Below are 15,124 nucleotides of genomic sequence, written 5' to 3' on the forward strand. Positions count from 1 at the left end.
TTTATTACTTGGAGTCCATGGTAATTCCAAGGTTTCTTACTTCCTTAGATACTTTAGGAGGTGGTCCCAGATCGTCAGGCCAGGCTCAGAGTAGGTCATTGTTCCAATCGCCACTGTGTGAGCATTTCAGTTTTGGATGCATCCAATTTGAGATAGCTCTAGGTCATCCACTGATCAACAGCTCTATGGCAACTGACGATTTTTGAGTTTCCAATATCTATGGGGCTTTCCAGTTTAAGAAGTATTTGTGTGTCTTCTGCATACTTATAGCATATGAGCTAAAGTCATTGTCATTGCTGTTAATAACTTCACGTACATTTTGGAAAGCATAGGTGAGATGATAGAGCCTTGAGGGACACCAGCTTTTGTGATGTAAGGTTTGATTGAGAAAGGGGGAGTTGGGTGACATTTGTTCTGTTTTAATTGTCGGATGTGATCTAGTCGTGAACAGTTCCCTCTAAGCTGGCTTCATAGAGTCTTTGGATTACAGTGTTGAAGGGAGTTGAGAGGTCCGACAGAAGTAGTGCAGCTACCCGTTCTGGTCTGTGTTTTTAAGGCCATCACAGATGGCAATGAGGGCAGATTCAGTCCCTCTTCCTGGATGGACTACTGTTTGGAAGTCATAAAGCATGGAGTTATCTTCAGCGAATTGTACCATCTGGGTGAATGCTGCTCTATCTGTTTGCACAGGAAAGGTCCATTAGTAATTGGTCTGTAGTTGTCGGAGTCATGTGGGTCCAGGTTTGTTTTCTTTAATAATGGGTGCATGTTGTATGCCATTTTTAAGTTCTATGAAAAGATTCATGTAGATAAAGGGTCATGAGGCCTGCTTGGGCCTATTTTATTTCTACATCTTAGCTTAGTCTTACATTGTATATTGTCTATGATTTAGGCTCACATTGCTTTTTCCAATTCTATTTTACACACTTTATGCTTATGCAATATTATTTCAAGAATATGATGTACATGCTGCTGTTTTTAGTTACCATTTCTTGATTTGTAATCGGTACACTCTGTTCTAGGCTTGGAACATAGAACAAGATATTCTGATGCTTGTGTTGTCTGTTCTCCTAAAACCTAGACATATCTCTGCATCTGAGCTGTGCCTCTAACACAGTGTGGTTTATTATATATATGGTGCACTGCAGGGGCCAGAGGAGCACTTCAGGTGCAACCACCCTGGGATGAATACAGTTTAAATGCAGCTCTGCTGACCCTGATCTTCCATCTTGCAGAGAAGGATTGCCAACTCCACTCTATACTGGCTCCCTGGAGAGGGTCTCCAGGTATGTTGTCCTCTGGCTATCCTCCTAGATCGGGCAGAGGGTACACCCACAAAGCAGTCAGAGTGTGGGTAGTAACAGGTAGGAAGATAAAGAGATAGGATTGCCAAGGTTGGATAATTCATTTTATTCACCATGTTTGTACTGCTGGTTACAATGCTTTGGGTCATCTGGCTAATCATTGAAGCTCATACTCTCTATCAAAGAATATGATTGTTTCAATAAATGCTTGAAAACCTTAATTCATATATTTCTTGTGTTTACCCTGGAAATGCATGTATACAATAAAGAAAGGGGGACATGTGTTCCCATGACTTCCATGGGAGTCAGCGTGTCATGCTCGAGATTGCTGAAATCATCTGTTACCCTGGGAGGTTGAGGGTTCAGGTGAGGTACTGTGAGTTAACTTTTGTAATTTTATACTTTGGTCTTAATGTAATGGTTTTAAGTAACCACACAATAAAGTTATTCATTCATTCATTCATTCATTCATTCACTGTGAGCTAGCTAGGAATTGGGCTGACAGTTTCTAATGGTGTATATGGACTCAGTCCCCACGTCCTGAAGTTCTGTCATCCTAATATGCATTCCTACCTTTTAGAGAGAACCGTATGAAAAAATAATTATTTATGATTCTTCTTACAGGTATGGCAGCAGAGGTAGTTATAAGAATGTTCTTGAAGATTTGTGTTGTACAAGGGTCAGAAGGGCAGACAGCTAGCCTGATTGCTTTGACAAGATCCATAAATTAAGTTTGTGATAGTTGTTTGAAGGAATGCAGAGGCTGGATTAGCCTACTCTTGGAGGCGATTGTTGGAAATGGATTGCAGCTGGGTTTCCTTTGTTTTAAATAGGAGTACAACATGTGTGCTTTGGTTGTATTATGATTTGCCAGTTTGTCAGTAAATTATTAAGCAATGGGTTTAATTGGTTATGTGCAGTTAGCTTTACAAATTACTGCGAATTTTATAAAATTATTTTTTGGAACATTTAGTGTTTTGAATTCTGTCTGAATAGTACTAAATTTAGCTTTGATTGCTGACTTGTATATCCTATTAAGTTTTGTAGGTGAAGTTTGACTTCATTGTTATTTGTTTTGAGCCAGGTGCATTGCAGCTTTGCAGTTTTTGCTTTGTCTTTTTTAGTTCTGCGTTCCTCCAAGGTGCTTGTTTTCTTGTGCCCTGTGCTGTTGTTCTTAGTGGTATTAGGATATCAAAAGCTTCCTGAAGCCACTCTAAGTTTTTGAATGGAATTTATTGTGTCTAGATCTGTGTTGGATGCTAGTTGTGTTTCCAAGTATGCAAAATTAAGTTTGTTCCATGGTCGATGCATGTAAGGTGGAGTTACGTATGTTGATTTGTGGTGTTTTGTGTTGGGAAACTACCAAATGATAGTTTGACTAGTTCTGGATTTACAAAAATATCATCCTGGATGTCCAGTGATGTGTGTGACTTTGTGGACGATCTAGTGTAGGTCTATTGTGTCTAGGCCAGTGATGAAAGTTTTTAGATTGGGGATATTGGATATATGAAACCATATGTTTAAGACACTAGGAATGCATAGGTTGACGTTAAGTGTTATAAGGTTTTAAACTGTCCAGAAATGTGTCTGGGAATGTTGCACTGCTAGGCGGTTGCCTGTAAAGAAGGAGGAAGTTACAGGAGAAAGTTGGTGTAGGGTTGAATCTGGTGATGAGTGCCTCACAACCTAATATGGAAATGTCAGCTTTGGTGAATATAAAAGCTAGACCACCTCCGCTTTTGCCTATTTCATTTTGCGTAACAGTTTGATAGTCTGGAGGAGCGGCTCCATGCAAAACTGGAGCCATGTCATCTCCAAACCATGATTCAGTTATGAAATGTAAGTCAAAATATGTGTCATAGAGTATGTCATAGATGTACTGCTTGCTTGAGAGTGATCAAGCATGTATTAGTAGGTAGTCTAGAGATTGCGTTTTTGTGGTGATGTGACTTTGTTCTCCAGAAGAGTGAGCAGTGTTCTTTCAAATTCTAGCAGATATGTTATTAGTGCTTACATTAACTGTAAGAGGATAGCAATAATGATTCTCTATATTGTTACCTTTGTCCAGCAGGCTTAGAAGGCTTTTTCATAGGTCTTTGTGTATAGATATGGTGATGGTATTTGAGAGTGAGTTGGTGAGCTGTACTGTTTTTGTAGAGATGTCTTGTTGTCTAATAGTCAAGGAAATACAAACTTGGGAAGAGTGACATGTTGTTTATTTTGTTTGTATATGTTTAGGGTGGAAGGTGTATGTGTGGTGGTGTATGGGTAGTTTTGGAACATGTGGGTCATGTCTTAAGGCTCAATATTGTGCAATAGATGAGAGGAATGGTGAGTGATAGTTGTTGTGTTGGGGTATTTGTGGTAGGTGTTGGTGTTGATAACAATTTGAAAGTAAACATGGTTTAGGATGTGTATTTGTGTAGTCATGAGGGTGGGAGTTGATATATGTTTCTATTTTGTGACAGAATATAAAATGAAATTGTGTGTGTGTGTGAGATTTTGCTTATGTGTGTTATGTTTTGGTTTTGTGGAGTAGTTAGATGAGATATTGATGTAGTGGATGTTTGTGAAGGATTTGTATGTAAGGTACTGTTGGTTAGTGGAATTTGAATGGTAAAATGAGTGGTGATGTGCATTGGAGAATGGTATATGTGGTGTGTGAAAGGAGATGGACAAAAGTTATGAGTGTATTAGATTTGGTGGCTGGAAGAGGTAATGTCTGGTGGAGTGTAAGGACTGTTTGATTGTATGTATTCGGTAAAAGGAGGGGGAGGGTGTTGTTGGTGGATGCTCTGAGGAAGGAATGTAGCACGTTACAAAGCGTGCTTTTAACACGCGGTAGGTAACCACGCGGTCGTTACAACGACCTCGTTCTTACCACGAGTGGCATTACATCGCAAGTCGCTTCAATGACTTACGCTAGATGGCGTGCTGGACTTAGGAATAGTATCAATTACTATTCCGACTCCCGTTAGCGCAACAGCAGAGAAGGTGTTGGATTTAAAATCCAACACATTCCCTGGTGTTGCACGCCACCTAGCGCAAGTCATTGAAATGTCTTACGATGTAAAGGCACGCATGGTAACAACACGGTCATTGTAACGGCTGCATTGTTATGTACCAGCGTGGTATTACCAGCGTTGTAAATGCTGTCTCCCATGAGGGAGGGTTAACATAAGTTTGGTGGTGATAGAAAGGGGTTTGTTAGGAGCAAATATTTCCGATGTTAGTTCATCTACTTATCAGCAGGAAGGAGGCAGCAAACACACACACTCTTTAAATTGAAAAGGTTATGGAAAGAGCCCACATATTTAAACTCCTTCTCAGATTTATCACTTAGGTCCCGCACCAGGCATTATGGTAAACACATCTTGTGGCGGCATGCCAAACTGCATGATGGCATTGAGGAAGGCCTTGCATTGACAGGCACTGAATCCTAAAAACGTAATGTTGCCTCCATATGTTGCTATCTGCCTGTCCTTCATAGGGAAAAAATTGTACTCAGCTGTACTCCTATGTGGCACTTTAGGCCTACCTGTTTTCAGTTTTGGTTATTTTAGACACATCCTTCAATCTACAATATCAATTTGCCTAGTCGGGTAGGTATAGTTTCCTCATCCTCTCCCTGCAAAAGGGAAAGTAGTGTCTATGGATTGTTTCCACCTATTCCCTTTCTTGTCCATTTTGCATTATTAGATGGGCTGTGTTCTTTGCTGTTCATCCATCATCCTAAAGGCTTGACCCACCTTTGTGGTTTAGGTACTTTCCTGTTAGTGGGGTCACCCCCTGAGGTTCCGGTCTTTGAAGTAGAGGCCCTTTATCTTGGGTTTCCTTTCTCTGTCTTGTTGCTGGTTGCACGGTTATGGCCTCACGACACACTAGCTGAAGCGTGGGAGAGGACCGCTTCGCTGACCTTCACACTAGCAAGGATCCCTAATTATTAAAGGGACCAATAGTTACAACACCGCCCATTACGTAATACGCTTTGCTTTCGATTCTCTGCTTAAGGATTAATACAGAGAAGGTCTGTATTTTAGACACAATCAGTCTTCATACCAGCTGCGATCCCTGTTATATCAAACAGAAAGTTCTTATGAAAAGACAGAGTTTTATTGATATTTCTTATGATAAAATGTGTGAAAGACCACAACTAAGGGAGTCCCCCCTAGTTAAACAGGAGTCTGCATGAAAAATTGTTTAACAAGATACAGAGTGCTTATACCCAAGTCTTTCTAAAGATGGATTTATTAGGCTTTCTCCATCGAAACGCATTGATGCCATTTCTTGACACACAATCCTCTCATTGGGTATTGGTGCAAAAAAAGCCAATTAAAGAACGCTTATCTCCATGCCCATAACATGACAGGATAACGGATGTGTAAATTGCTAAGACTAAGTTCTTTAGCCTAGCCCTTTCTACACTCTTTTTATATTTTCATGCATACTGTGATAAATGTTTTAATTGTATTGTGCCTTTTATGAATTTTTGCGATATCAAATGTATTGATTGAGGGGCTATTCCCGGGTTTTTATTGAATAATTGTGTAACAATACATTTTTGTGATATATTTTTCTAACATAAAATGTTATGTGTTTTCCCTATTACATATGGTTCAATCTTAAAAGGTGTGGCTAGTGATGAATGATAGAGTGTATTGAGTGAATTTTACTTGTAGACAGGTTCCCCTGTTAAGAATTTTACCCAAAGGGATCTTTCTTTTCTCACGTACGATCAAATGTTCCTCTGCTTGCTATATTTTGAATGATTAGGACTGACGTGGATCAAAGTGGTAATACCCTTTCAACTTACTCATAATTTCCCTTAAAATAAGTCCTACTGTTCCTTGTCACAGTCCTGCTATTCTTCCAACTTTACTAGCGGTGGTGATAGCCACATTGATCTGTGGGTCTTTGATTAAAAAATAAAGTGAGTGCATTTAATAAGGGGCTACAAGAACCCACTGAGATATTCTGCTGTTTGTGAATCCAAAAATGTGAAGAACACCTTCATGCCACAAACTTCCAGCAAGGAAGTGGGCAGGCAGACTGATTGCACTATAGTTTTCTCGGGAACTATACAATTGGTACCCAGTAGAATTAGTTGGAACACATACAAGTCAGTCAGCAAGAATGGGGATTCTGCCCCAAGGGGCAAAATCATGAGGCCTCACCTTCAAAAGATTTATTTCAGAAAAAAACCTATATGGGTTACTTAAGAAATATTCCTAATGAACCAGGATACAGTCCAATATGGAATTGAACACCACAGTGATTTAACAGCAACGCTAAGTATGTTTTTAAATGAAAATCAGTTGTTTTTGTGCAGCATTTTGATAACATCTAAGAGGATCCAACAGAGGACCAAAAACTCCTACTGGAAGCAAGGCATTCCTGCAAACACAATCTCACTCAAACGTTGACTAGTGTATGGCAGCAGTATTTCCAGTATATAACCAGAATATATTTGAGACTGAGCAAGAAAACTAACATTCTCTATTAAATTGGCATTCTTCTTAACTCATATGTACTTACCAGAATGATAAGAGATATTATTAGTTCTACTGTCCAATGTAGAAATTGGTCTTTGGAACCCACACATTACCTCAAGTAGCGCGATTTCCATATGCATCAAGAGGTTGTCACCTTGCTTGTAAATATGTTATGTTATTTTTAAATATTATTTCAACTACGGTATTTGTCTTTCCCGACTCTTTGAGAAATTGTCAATCAATAAATCAATCAGTCTGAATTCGTAGAGTGAAACTAATCACATGCAAGGGTGTTCAGATGCTTGGATCCTGCTGGGTTCAGTCAAAGACAAAAAGAACTATTGATGGACAGAATGCAGAACAATGTCATACATTGTTAAGTTATGTTAAGGGGGGGTTTTGTATAGCGCTTAGATACTCCAACGGAGTGTCCCGGCGCTTTCAGACCAACAGGTCAGCAGCTAACACATAACACAACAAAGAAAAAAAGGAGCAGTAGGAAGAGTAGAAACACCAGACTAAAGACCAAACAACCAAGTTTTAAGTCCCTTCCTAAAGGCAAGCAGATTTGTGGTGCTGCGGAGTGACAGGGGGAGAGTGTTCCAGAGCTGGGGAGCAAGACGTTTGAAGGAGCGTCCACCAGTCCGAGCCTTCTTCACCACTGGAACCACCGCAAGAAAGAGAGTTTCTGATCTCAGAACCCTGGTGGGTTTATAGAAGGCTAGCCTTTTCTGAATATAAGTCGCTCCAGTAGAATATAGCGCCTTGTGGGCCAAAGTGAGGGCCTTGAAAGCAATTCGCTTTCTGACAGGGAGCCAGTGCAAGGTGGATAAAAGATCAGAGGCGCTGGCCCGACGGGGGAGACCATAAATGGCGCGGGCGGCCGAATTCTGGACTACCTGAAGACGCTGCATCAGGTAGTCAGGCAAACCCAGGTAAAGAACATTGGAATAGTCCAGCCTCGATCCTATGAGGGCATGGACGGTAATCTTACGATGGTCAAAAGAGAGCAGAGGGAGAAACCTCCGCAACATCCTGAGCAAGCCAAAACAGACGCCCACAAGGCCAAGAACTTGGGCTTTCATGGTCAGGCCATTATCAATTTTAACCCCCAGATTTTTCGCCACAGTGGAGGAAGATGCCGGTGGAAACATATCATGCGGCCACCATTCCTGCCAGCTCGGGTCGGATTGGCACCCGAAAAAGAGCACCTCAGATTTTCCAGGGTTACACTTAAGACAATGACCCTGAAACCATTCAAATACAGCTCCTAGGCAGCCACAGATACTGTCTCCATCAAACTCAGCCCCCTTTGCACACGTGAAAAGGAGCTGAGTATCGTCGGCGTATGATATTATCTTGGCCCCAAAAGACTCAGCCAGCACCGCCAGAGGGGTCAGAAAGATATTAAAAAGTATCGGGCTCAACACGGAGCCCTGCGGTACTCCAACCCCAAGCGACAGCACTTCGGCTGAGTGGGGGGGGGGCCCAGACCACCTGCCGGCGACCAGCAAGGTAAGATTGAAACCACCTCAACACCGTCCCACGCAGACCTATCTCATACAGTCTACGGAGAAGACCTTCATGAGGGACGGTGTCGAAAGCCGCCGACAGGTCGAGCATGACCAACATGGCCCTGCCCCCTGAGTCCAGCACCTCCTTGATAGCCTCACTGACTTCAAGAAGCGCCGTTTCAGTGCTAAAGTTGGTACGGAAGCCAGACTGAGAGGCATGAGGCAGGCCGTGTGACTCAAGGAAGGCAGAAAGGACCCCATGGACATGTTTCTCGACGATTTTAGCAAAAGCAGGTAGGAGAGAGATCGGGCGATAGTTCGCATGAAGGTCAGGGTCGAGCCCCGGTTTTTTGAGAAGCGGAACCACCCTCGCCTCTTTCCAAATACCGGGAACAACGCCACTGGTCAAAGAACAGTTCAGCACAGGATTCACAAGTGGATTGACCACCTCCGCCATCCTTGCCAAAAACCTGGCAGGACACGGGTCAGCAGGTGAACCGGATTTAAGCTGAGAGAGCAAATCATGCGACGCAGTAATAGATAGAGGTGGAAATTCCGATAGAGTGTACTCAGAATCTTCCACCAAATTCCCATGGATCTCCTGGCACATCCTAGCCCCAGTGACAGGGTTTGGGAAAGAGTCCTGGATCTGCTTGATCTTGTCATGAAAGAAGCTGGCCAGTGCGGTCACCCACGGTTCCGAGAACTCGTGCTGAGATGCAATAGCTTTGGGCGACATAAACTCCTTCACGATCGCGAAGATCTCCTTACAGGAGCTAGAGGCTGACTCTATTCGAGCCGCGAAATAGTGCAGTTTTTCTCGCCGAATGTCAGCATGATAGGCTTTAATAGCTAACTTGTAATCCGTCTTAGCCACATCCTCGTACCTATGGCGCCACCGTCTTTCCGCACTCTTACAGGCACGTCTGGACGAAGCCAGGGCCTCAGTAAACCAGGGTGCAGATGACCGCCTAGGAATTTTACGAGGAGAGGATTCAGGAGCAAGTTCATTTAGGCGCTCCCTGATCCAATCTTGCAACTGAACAAGGTCAGACTCCAAGTTTCCAGACAGCCGGCAGGGGTAATCACGGCAGGCCTGTCCCAAATCTTCAAGAGAGACCTTATGATAGGCTCGATGGGACTGCCCCGATGGACAAGTGGCGGCACACACGGGCTTACCAACCCCGACAATCTGAAAAGATATCAGAAAGTGATCTGACCAGAGCACAGGGATTGGAAGGGCCATGATGAGAGGCAGAGTGGAAAACACCTGGTCGAGAGTATGACCTCTATTATGGGTTGGTACAGCCAAGTGGGGGATAAGGCCAAGAGGAGCGGTGACATCCAAGAGTCTAATCGTGTCACCCTCATCTCCTTGATCCATATGGATGTTAAAATCACCCAAGACCAGACAATGTTTACCCTTCAAACAAAGTTCCATGGCCCTTGCCTGCAGATCTTCATAAAAAGAACCAAGGGGCCCCGGGGGGCGATAGACAAGAAGCCCCAAAAAAGATTGGTGGGCAGAAAGAGTCATGGAGTCATGGAGTCATGGAGAAACCCCAGTATAGAGATCTGGGCCTAAATCTATCGTTTTTTGCTCCCCATGCCATTCCAGTTTGAACCCAGCCATATGCAACTCTTCCTTGACCCTGCGCCCAATAGGAACAGTCCAGCCCGAACTGCCAGGCCAGGTCCTCCCTGGTCTGGAAACAAGCATCCTAGGACCGGTTTCGGGACTTCAACCCGCATCAGCCAGGATAGCTTGACTCCAGTGGCATGGAGAGCACAGGGCCAATGTATGGGCATACCTGTCCCACTCAGGGTGACCAATGCAAAAAGAACTATTGATGGACAAAATGCAGAACAATGTCAAACATTCACCCCAGTACAGAGATCTGGGCCTATATCCATAGTTTTTTGCTTCCCATGCCATTCCAGTTTGGACCCTGCAATATGCAAATCAGCCTTGACCCTGTGCCCAATGGGATCAGTCCAGCCCGAACTGCCAAGCCAGGGCCTCCCTGGACTGAAAACAAGCATCGTAGGACCGGTTTGGGGGTGAATTTTTGCATTGTTCAGAAGTCCGTCCATCAATGGTGTCTTTTGCATATATATTGCCCTAGGTGGGAAGTGTATGCCCAGACATGGGTCAATTGCTCACTACAACACTGGAATCCAGCTAGCCTGGCTGATGAAGGGTGATGCCCTGAAACCGGTCCCAGGATGCTTGTTTCTGGTCCAGGGAGGACCTGGCTTGGCAGTTCGGGCTGGCCTGTTTCCACAAGGAACAGGGTCAAGACTGATTAGCATATACTGGGTCCAAACTGGGGTGGTGTGGTGAGCAAAAGAATGATGGATTTATCCCAGAGTCTTGTGACTGGGGATGAATGTTTGCATTGTCCAGCAGTCTGTCCATCAATTGTGTATTTTGCATATGTTCCCCTAAGTGTGAAGGGTCTGCCCAGACGTGGGTCGCGTGCTCACTACACCAATGGATTCAAGCTAGCCGGGCTGATAAAGGGTGATGCCCTGAAACCGGTCCCAGGATGCTTGTTTCCAGTTCAGGGAGGACCTGGCTTGGCAGTTCGAGCTGGACTGTTCCCACAAGGAACAGGGTCAAGACTGATTTGCATATGGGTGGTGTGGTGAGCAAAATAATTTTAACCCAGATCCTTGTGAGTGGGGGTGACTGTTTGCATTGTCCAGCAGTCCGTCCATCAGTAGTGTATTTTGCAAGGATCAGTCAAAGAGCCAGGTTTTGAGTCCCTTTTTGAATTACGTTAGAGAGGGAGCCGCATAGAGGTGGAAGGGAAGGTTGTTCCAGGCGTTGGTGGTGAGGTAGGAGAAGGTCCGTCGTCCTCTGCCGTGGCATTGACGGATGCAGGGAATGTGACTAAGGGTGAGGCAGGTGGAGCGCAAGTGTCTGAAGGGTTGGTGTTTGGTCAGGCGGTGGTTGATGCATGCTGGTCCTTGGTTGTGGAGGAACTTCCAGGCGTGTATCAGTATCATGAATTGGCATCTTTTCTGGATGGGGAGTCAGTGGAGGTTCCTGAGGTGGTGGGGTGGGGCCGTTTGGGGGGTTCACGATGAGTCTAACAGCTGAGTTCTTCATCGTCTGGAGACTCTTCAGGAGTTTGGTGCTGATTCCTGTGTAAAGCTCATTGCCGTGGTCAGGTCGGCTGTTGATTAGGGCTTGGGTAACGGTTTTCCTAGTGTTGACGTGGAACCGTCGGCACAGTGAGGTCTGCACAGCTGTGGCTTTATCCCACATAGAACCTGCTCACAGTCCAATGCTCATACATGTTGAGACTCTACGTTTTGTTTGTTCTCAAAGGAGACATCCATTGTTATGAAGGTGATTGCGGTCTTACTGATACCCAGTAAAAACTCGAGTTGGTTGTCCATTGATAGTTTCTGCTGACTTTTTGTTACAGGATGAGACTTTTTGATGGAGCATGAGGCATCTATAAATGACATACCACAATCACGCCACATCTAGTCAGACATTTGTGAAACTATAGGGAAAAATATACTAGTAGATCATTCAGTGTACCTCCACTTCACTTCTAATGTATGGTGATTCAGTACACTCACTCTTTAAGAAGCAGTTCAAAATTTCTGCACCCCTAAGACTTTAAAAAGTTGATGGTAGTGGTAGTGGCCATAGACCATACTAAGAAAATCGTTCCAGCACAACTGTTCCAGAGGCTATGCAAACACTCACCTGTTTCATTTGAAATCTCTCCTTCTGAACATGGATTGCAGTTGAAGCAACAGGAGGGCTGTCCTTTTTGAGCAGCCTTCCAAAAACCAGAAGGACAACTGTCACTGCACACAGACCTTGGAACCTGGTGAAAGGATGAGAGAAAGTGCTTAAATATGTATTTTTGTTTAGTGATTTGTGTGGCAAGGGGTAATGAAACCTAAAGCACATTAAGAGTTATCAAGAGCACTGTTTAAGAACACATGCCCATCACCAATGTTATGTATTTGTTGTGCTTGATCTCCACCACTACCATTTTAAGACATTCAGCAGCACTGTAAGAATTGTTCACAGTTGTTAATAAATGTCTTACGCTAACACTTTTCCACCGTCAACATCCTTTGCTTCTGATAGCAAGCCACAAGTAGTAGGAAGCCAGGTATAATAAACAATCCCTCAACAATGTTAGTTTTTTTAAAACAAAATTGCAGATACTATGCTATTCTGACTGCTCCTCAGTTTCTTGACTGATTATATTTTGTGTGAGAGCACAAGAAGAGTTCAGAGAGTGAGCTAGACTCAGGCTATGGGGTCCTTCTTTTGCCCTGTGGCAGGAGAGATAATGTGTGTTTTGAGTTCCTTGCTACTCTAAAATGCAAGGTGTGGACTCAGGTCTCCGTAGCATAGCAAGTAGACCTTTTTTCCCTGCCATAATCAAATCCCTAATTAAATGCTAAAACTGTACTGGCAATCCCATTTTAACCAAGGTGGCTAAAGCAATTATTTAACTGTTGATGCATATATTACATCAATAACAGCAGTCACAGTATTGCATTTGACCTGGCTCGCGCTGATGTTCTCTTGCAAGTTCATTCAAGGTATGTCCAAGAGGGTTGATCAATGTCAGATTTTCAGGATCTCGACACGAGATAAAATTTACATGCCAAGAATTTAAATGGAACTCATTTACATAGAAAGTGGTCATCATAAAAAAGCAAGTGTAGGTCTGTTTATGATGTAATTCCCATCACTATGGTGTCATTCCTTTGGGAAGAATTGAGGCAGGACACTGTATTATTGTTTCTGCAGGGGGACCCTTGCAATGGCATCTTCTTGTACTCTGAAGCTAGGGCTATATTTAAATGTAAAATGTAAAATGTAAATGTAGCCGTACTTGTAGAGCGCACTGATACTCCTGAGTGTCCTGGGGCTGTACTCATGCCGCTAGGGAATCCTTCCTGGTTTTTCCCCATGAAATGTCCACTCCTGGGCATCCCCAGGGTGCAACCAGGCATCCCTAGCGCTGTAGGGGGACGTTGTTGAGACTAAGCAAGCTATTGCCCAGAGTTGCAGCATGGGACCCATGCTTAGAGTAGGCACCGAGGCGAGAAATCAGGTCCGAGGAATTATGAGCCCAAGATCCACCGAGACCAGCCAAGGAAGGAATTGAACCCTGGTCCCGGGCCAGACCTCTGCATCAGGGTCTGCCGCTCTAACCATTGAGCCACACTTCTCCACATTTAGGCTCCTATAGTGAATATATTAATTAACGTGTTGTTATGGGTAATGTCCATTTTCATCCCTTGTGTTATGATAATAATGCTGATGTCTAGATTTGAATGCTGTAGAGGAGTGTTCAAGAGGATCTATCTGACACTGGTTAAAAAGGGCAATTAATACAATCAATATTTAAAAACTCTGGGCCTGGTTTGAACTTTGGAAGACTTGGTAAAAATGGCCCACACCTGATTGACACATTTAATTTACTTATAAGTCCCGAGTATATAGTACTACATGTACCCAAGGCATGTACATTGAATGCTATTAATGTGCCTGGAGCACTCATTGTGCCATCCACTAAAGTAACACTTTGAACATGTCTCCGGCCAGTAATTGCAGCCTGTAGTCAAGTTTAAACTGCAATTTAGACCTGGCAAAATAAACCTTTAACCAGGCTTAAGCATACACTTTACAGGAACATTAGTCCCTTGCAAAAATAATCTACATAAATTACCTAGGACAGATGGGGCTGCATCTGGCTGTCCAAGAATGTCTGCATATACTTCTTAGTGGTAAGGCCATACTTCCTGACTAGTGCCTCTTTTATGAAGGCCAGTAGTGAATCCCTCAATTCATTGGGAATGTGCCTCTAAAGACTGGCTCTCCAATCCTTCTCAGCGACCCTGTGCATTTCTAAGGCAACCTTATAAGCCTCAAACCACTTGTCAATGTCATCCCCCATAACAAAGTTATGGCGCCAAGTCTTTAGGTATGTGAACCCTTCTGTCTCTTCTGGACACTGCATTATTGCTGCCACCATTATTTTTGGACTCGGTGTGGTGGTTTGCCTTGAATTCCAGCTCTTTGTGACCCATCTTCTGATCCAGCAGAATGTTCTTTTACTCCAAGGCAAGATTTTTCCCTCCAAGGCCCTGTCAGCCTCAGCTTCCTCTCTGCTTCAGTCAATTTCAGTTTGGTGAGCTGCAGCTGAAAATCTCACGCAGCCATTCCTTTCATCCACCTCTTCAGGGGACAGGTTGTGGAAAGACACTTCTCCCTCCCTTGATGGAGGCCTCCTTTCCTTGGGCAAGTGCCTCTCTGCTGCTACAACTCAGGACATGTGACCAGGTCATTTTCCTCCTCTTTTTCTACTCCTCATCCCCCTCCTCCTCTAAGTCCACCACCTCATCCTTAGGGTTATCATCTCCTAGCTTTTCAAGTGTGCCTTGTATCCTTCTGAGTGCCTCAAAGGCTCCAAGGGCTATCTGGAGATCTATCTTGATGGCCTTCTCCCACACATTCAGACCCCTCTCCTTGTAGAGCCCCTGCAGCTCTTCCATGTTGAGCCCATCAGTGCTGCTCAGAACCAACTTCATTGTAGAGGAAAGGATGTGAGGCAGGTCTTAAAATTGAAGAAAGAAAATAAATACCCACATCAAAAACTAAATAGAATTTGTGAATTGTCGAGGTTCCAGGAGACAAGATGGCGCCAGTGTGAGCGGACGTTTCAGCATTAGCTCCGTGAGCCCTGGTCGGAACACCGGAATCCTCGTGATTATGTTGGTATAGACCAAGACTTTCAACCGCTGGCCCCTCTGTCTATAATGC

The 15,124-nt window shown here is 43.9% G+C and overlaps 1 protein-coding gene across 1 annotated transcript in view; it reads right to left on the reverse strand.

Annotated features, from left to right (window-relative positions):
* Positions 1-15,124, reverse strand: part of LOC144797947 (extracellular calcium-sensing receptor-like) — a 164,199-nt gene that overhangs the window by 18,773 nt on the left and 130,302 nt on the right. Inside the window, exon 5 of the mRNA XM_078668750.1 lies at positions 12,038-12,161. Coding sequence (XP_078524876.1) covers positions 12,038-12,161 — 124 coding nt within the window. The remainder of the gene's footprint in view (positions 1-12,037; positions 12,162-15,124) is intronic.

Source organism: Lissotriton helveticus, chromosome 12 (genome assembly GCF_964261635.1).
Source record: "Lissotriton helveticus chromosome 12, aLisHel1.1, whole genome shotgun sequence".
Classification (NCBI taxonomy): Eukaryota; Metazoa; Chordata; class Amphibia; order Caudata; family Salamandridae; genus Lissotriton; species Lissotriton helveticus.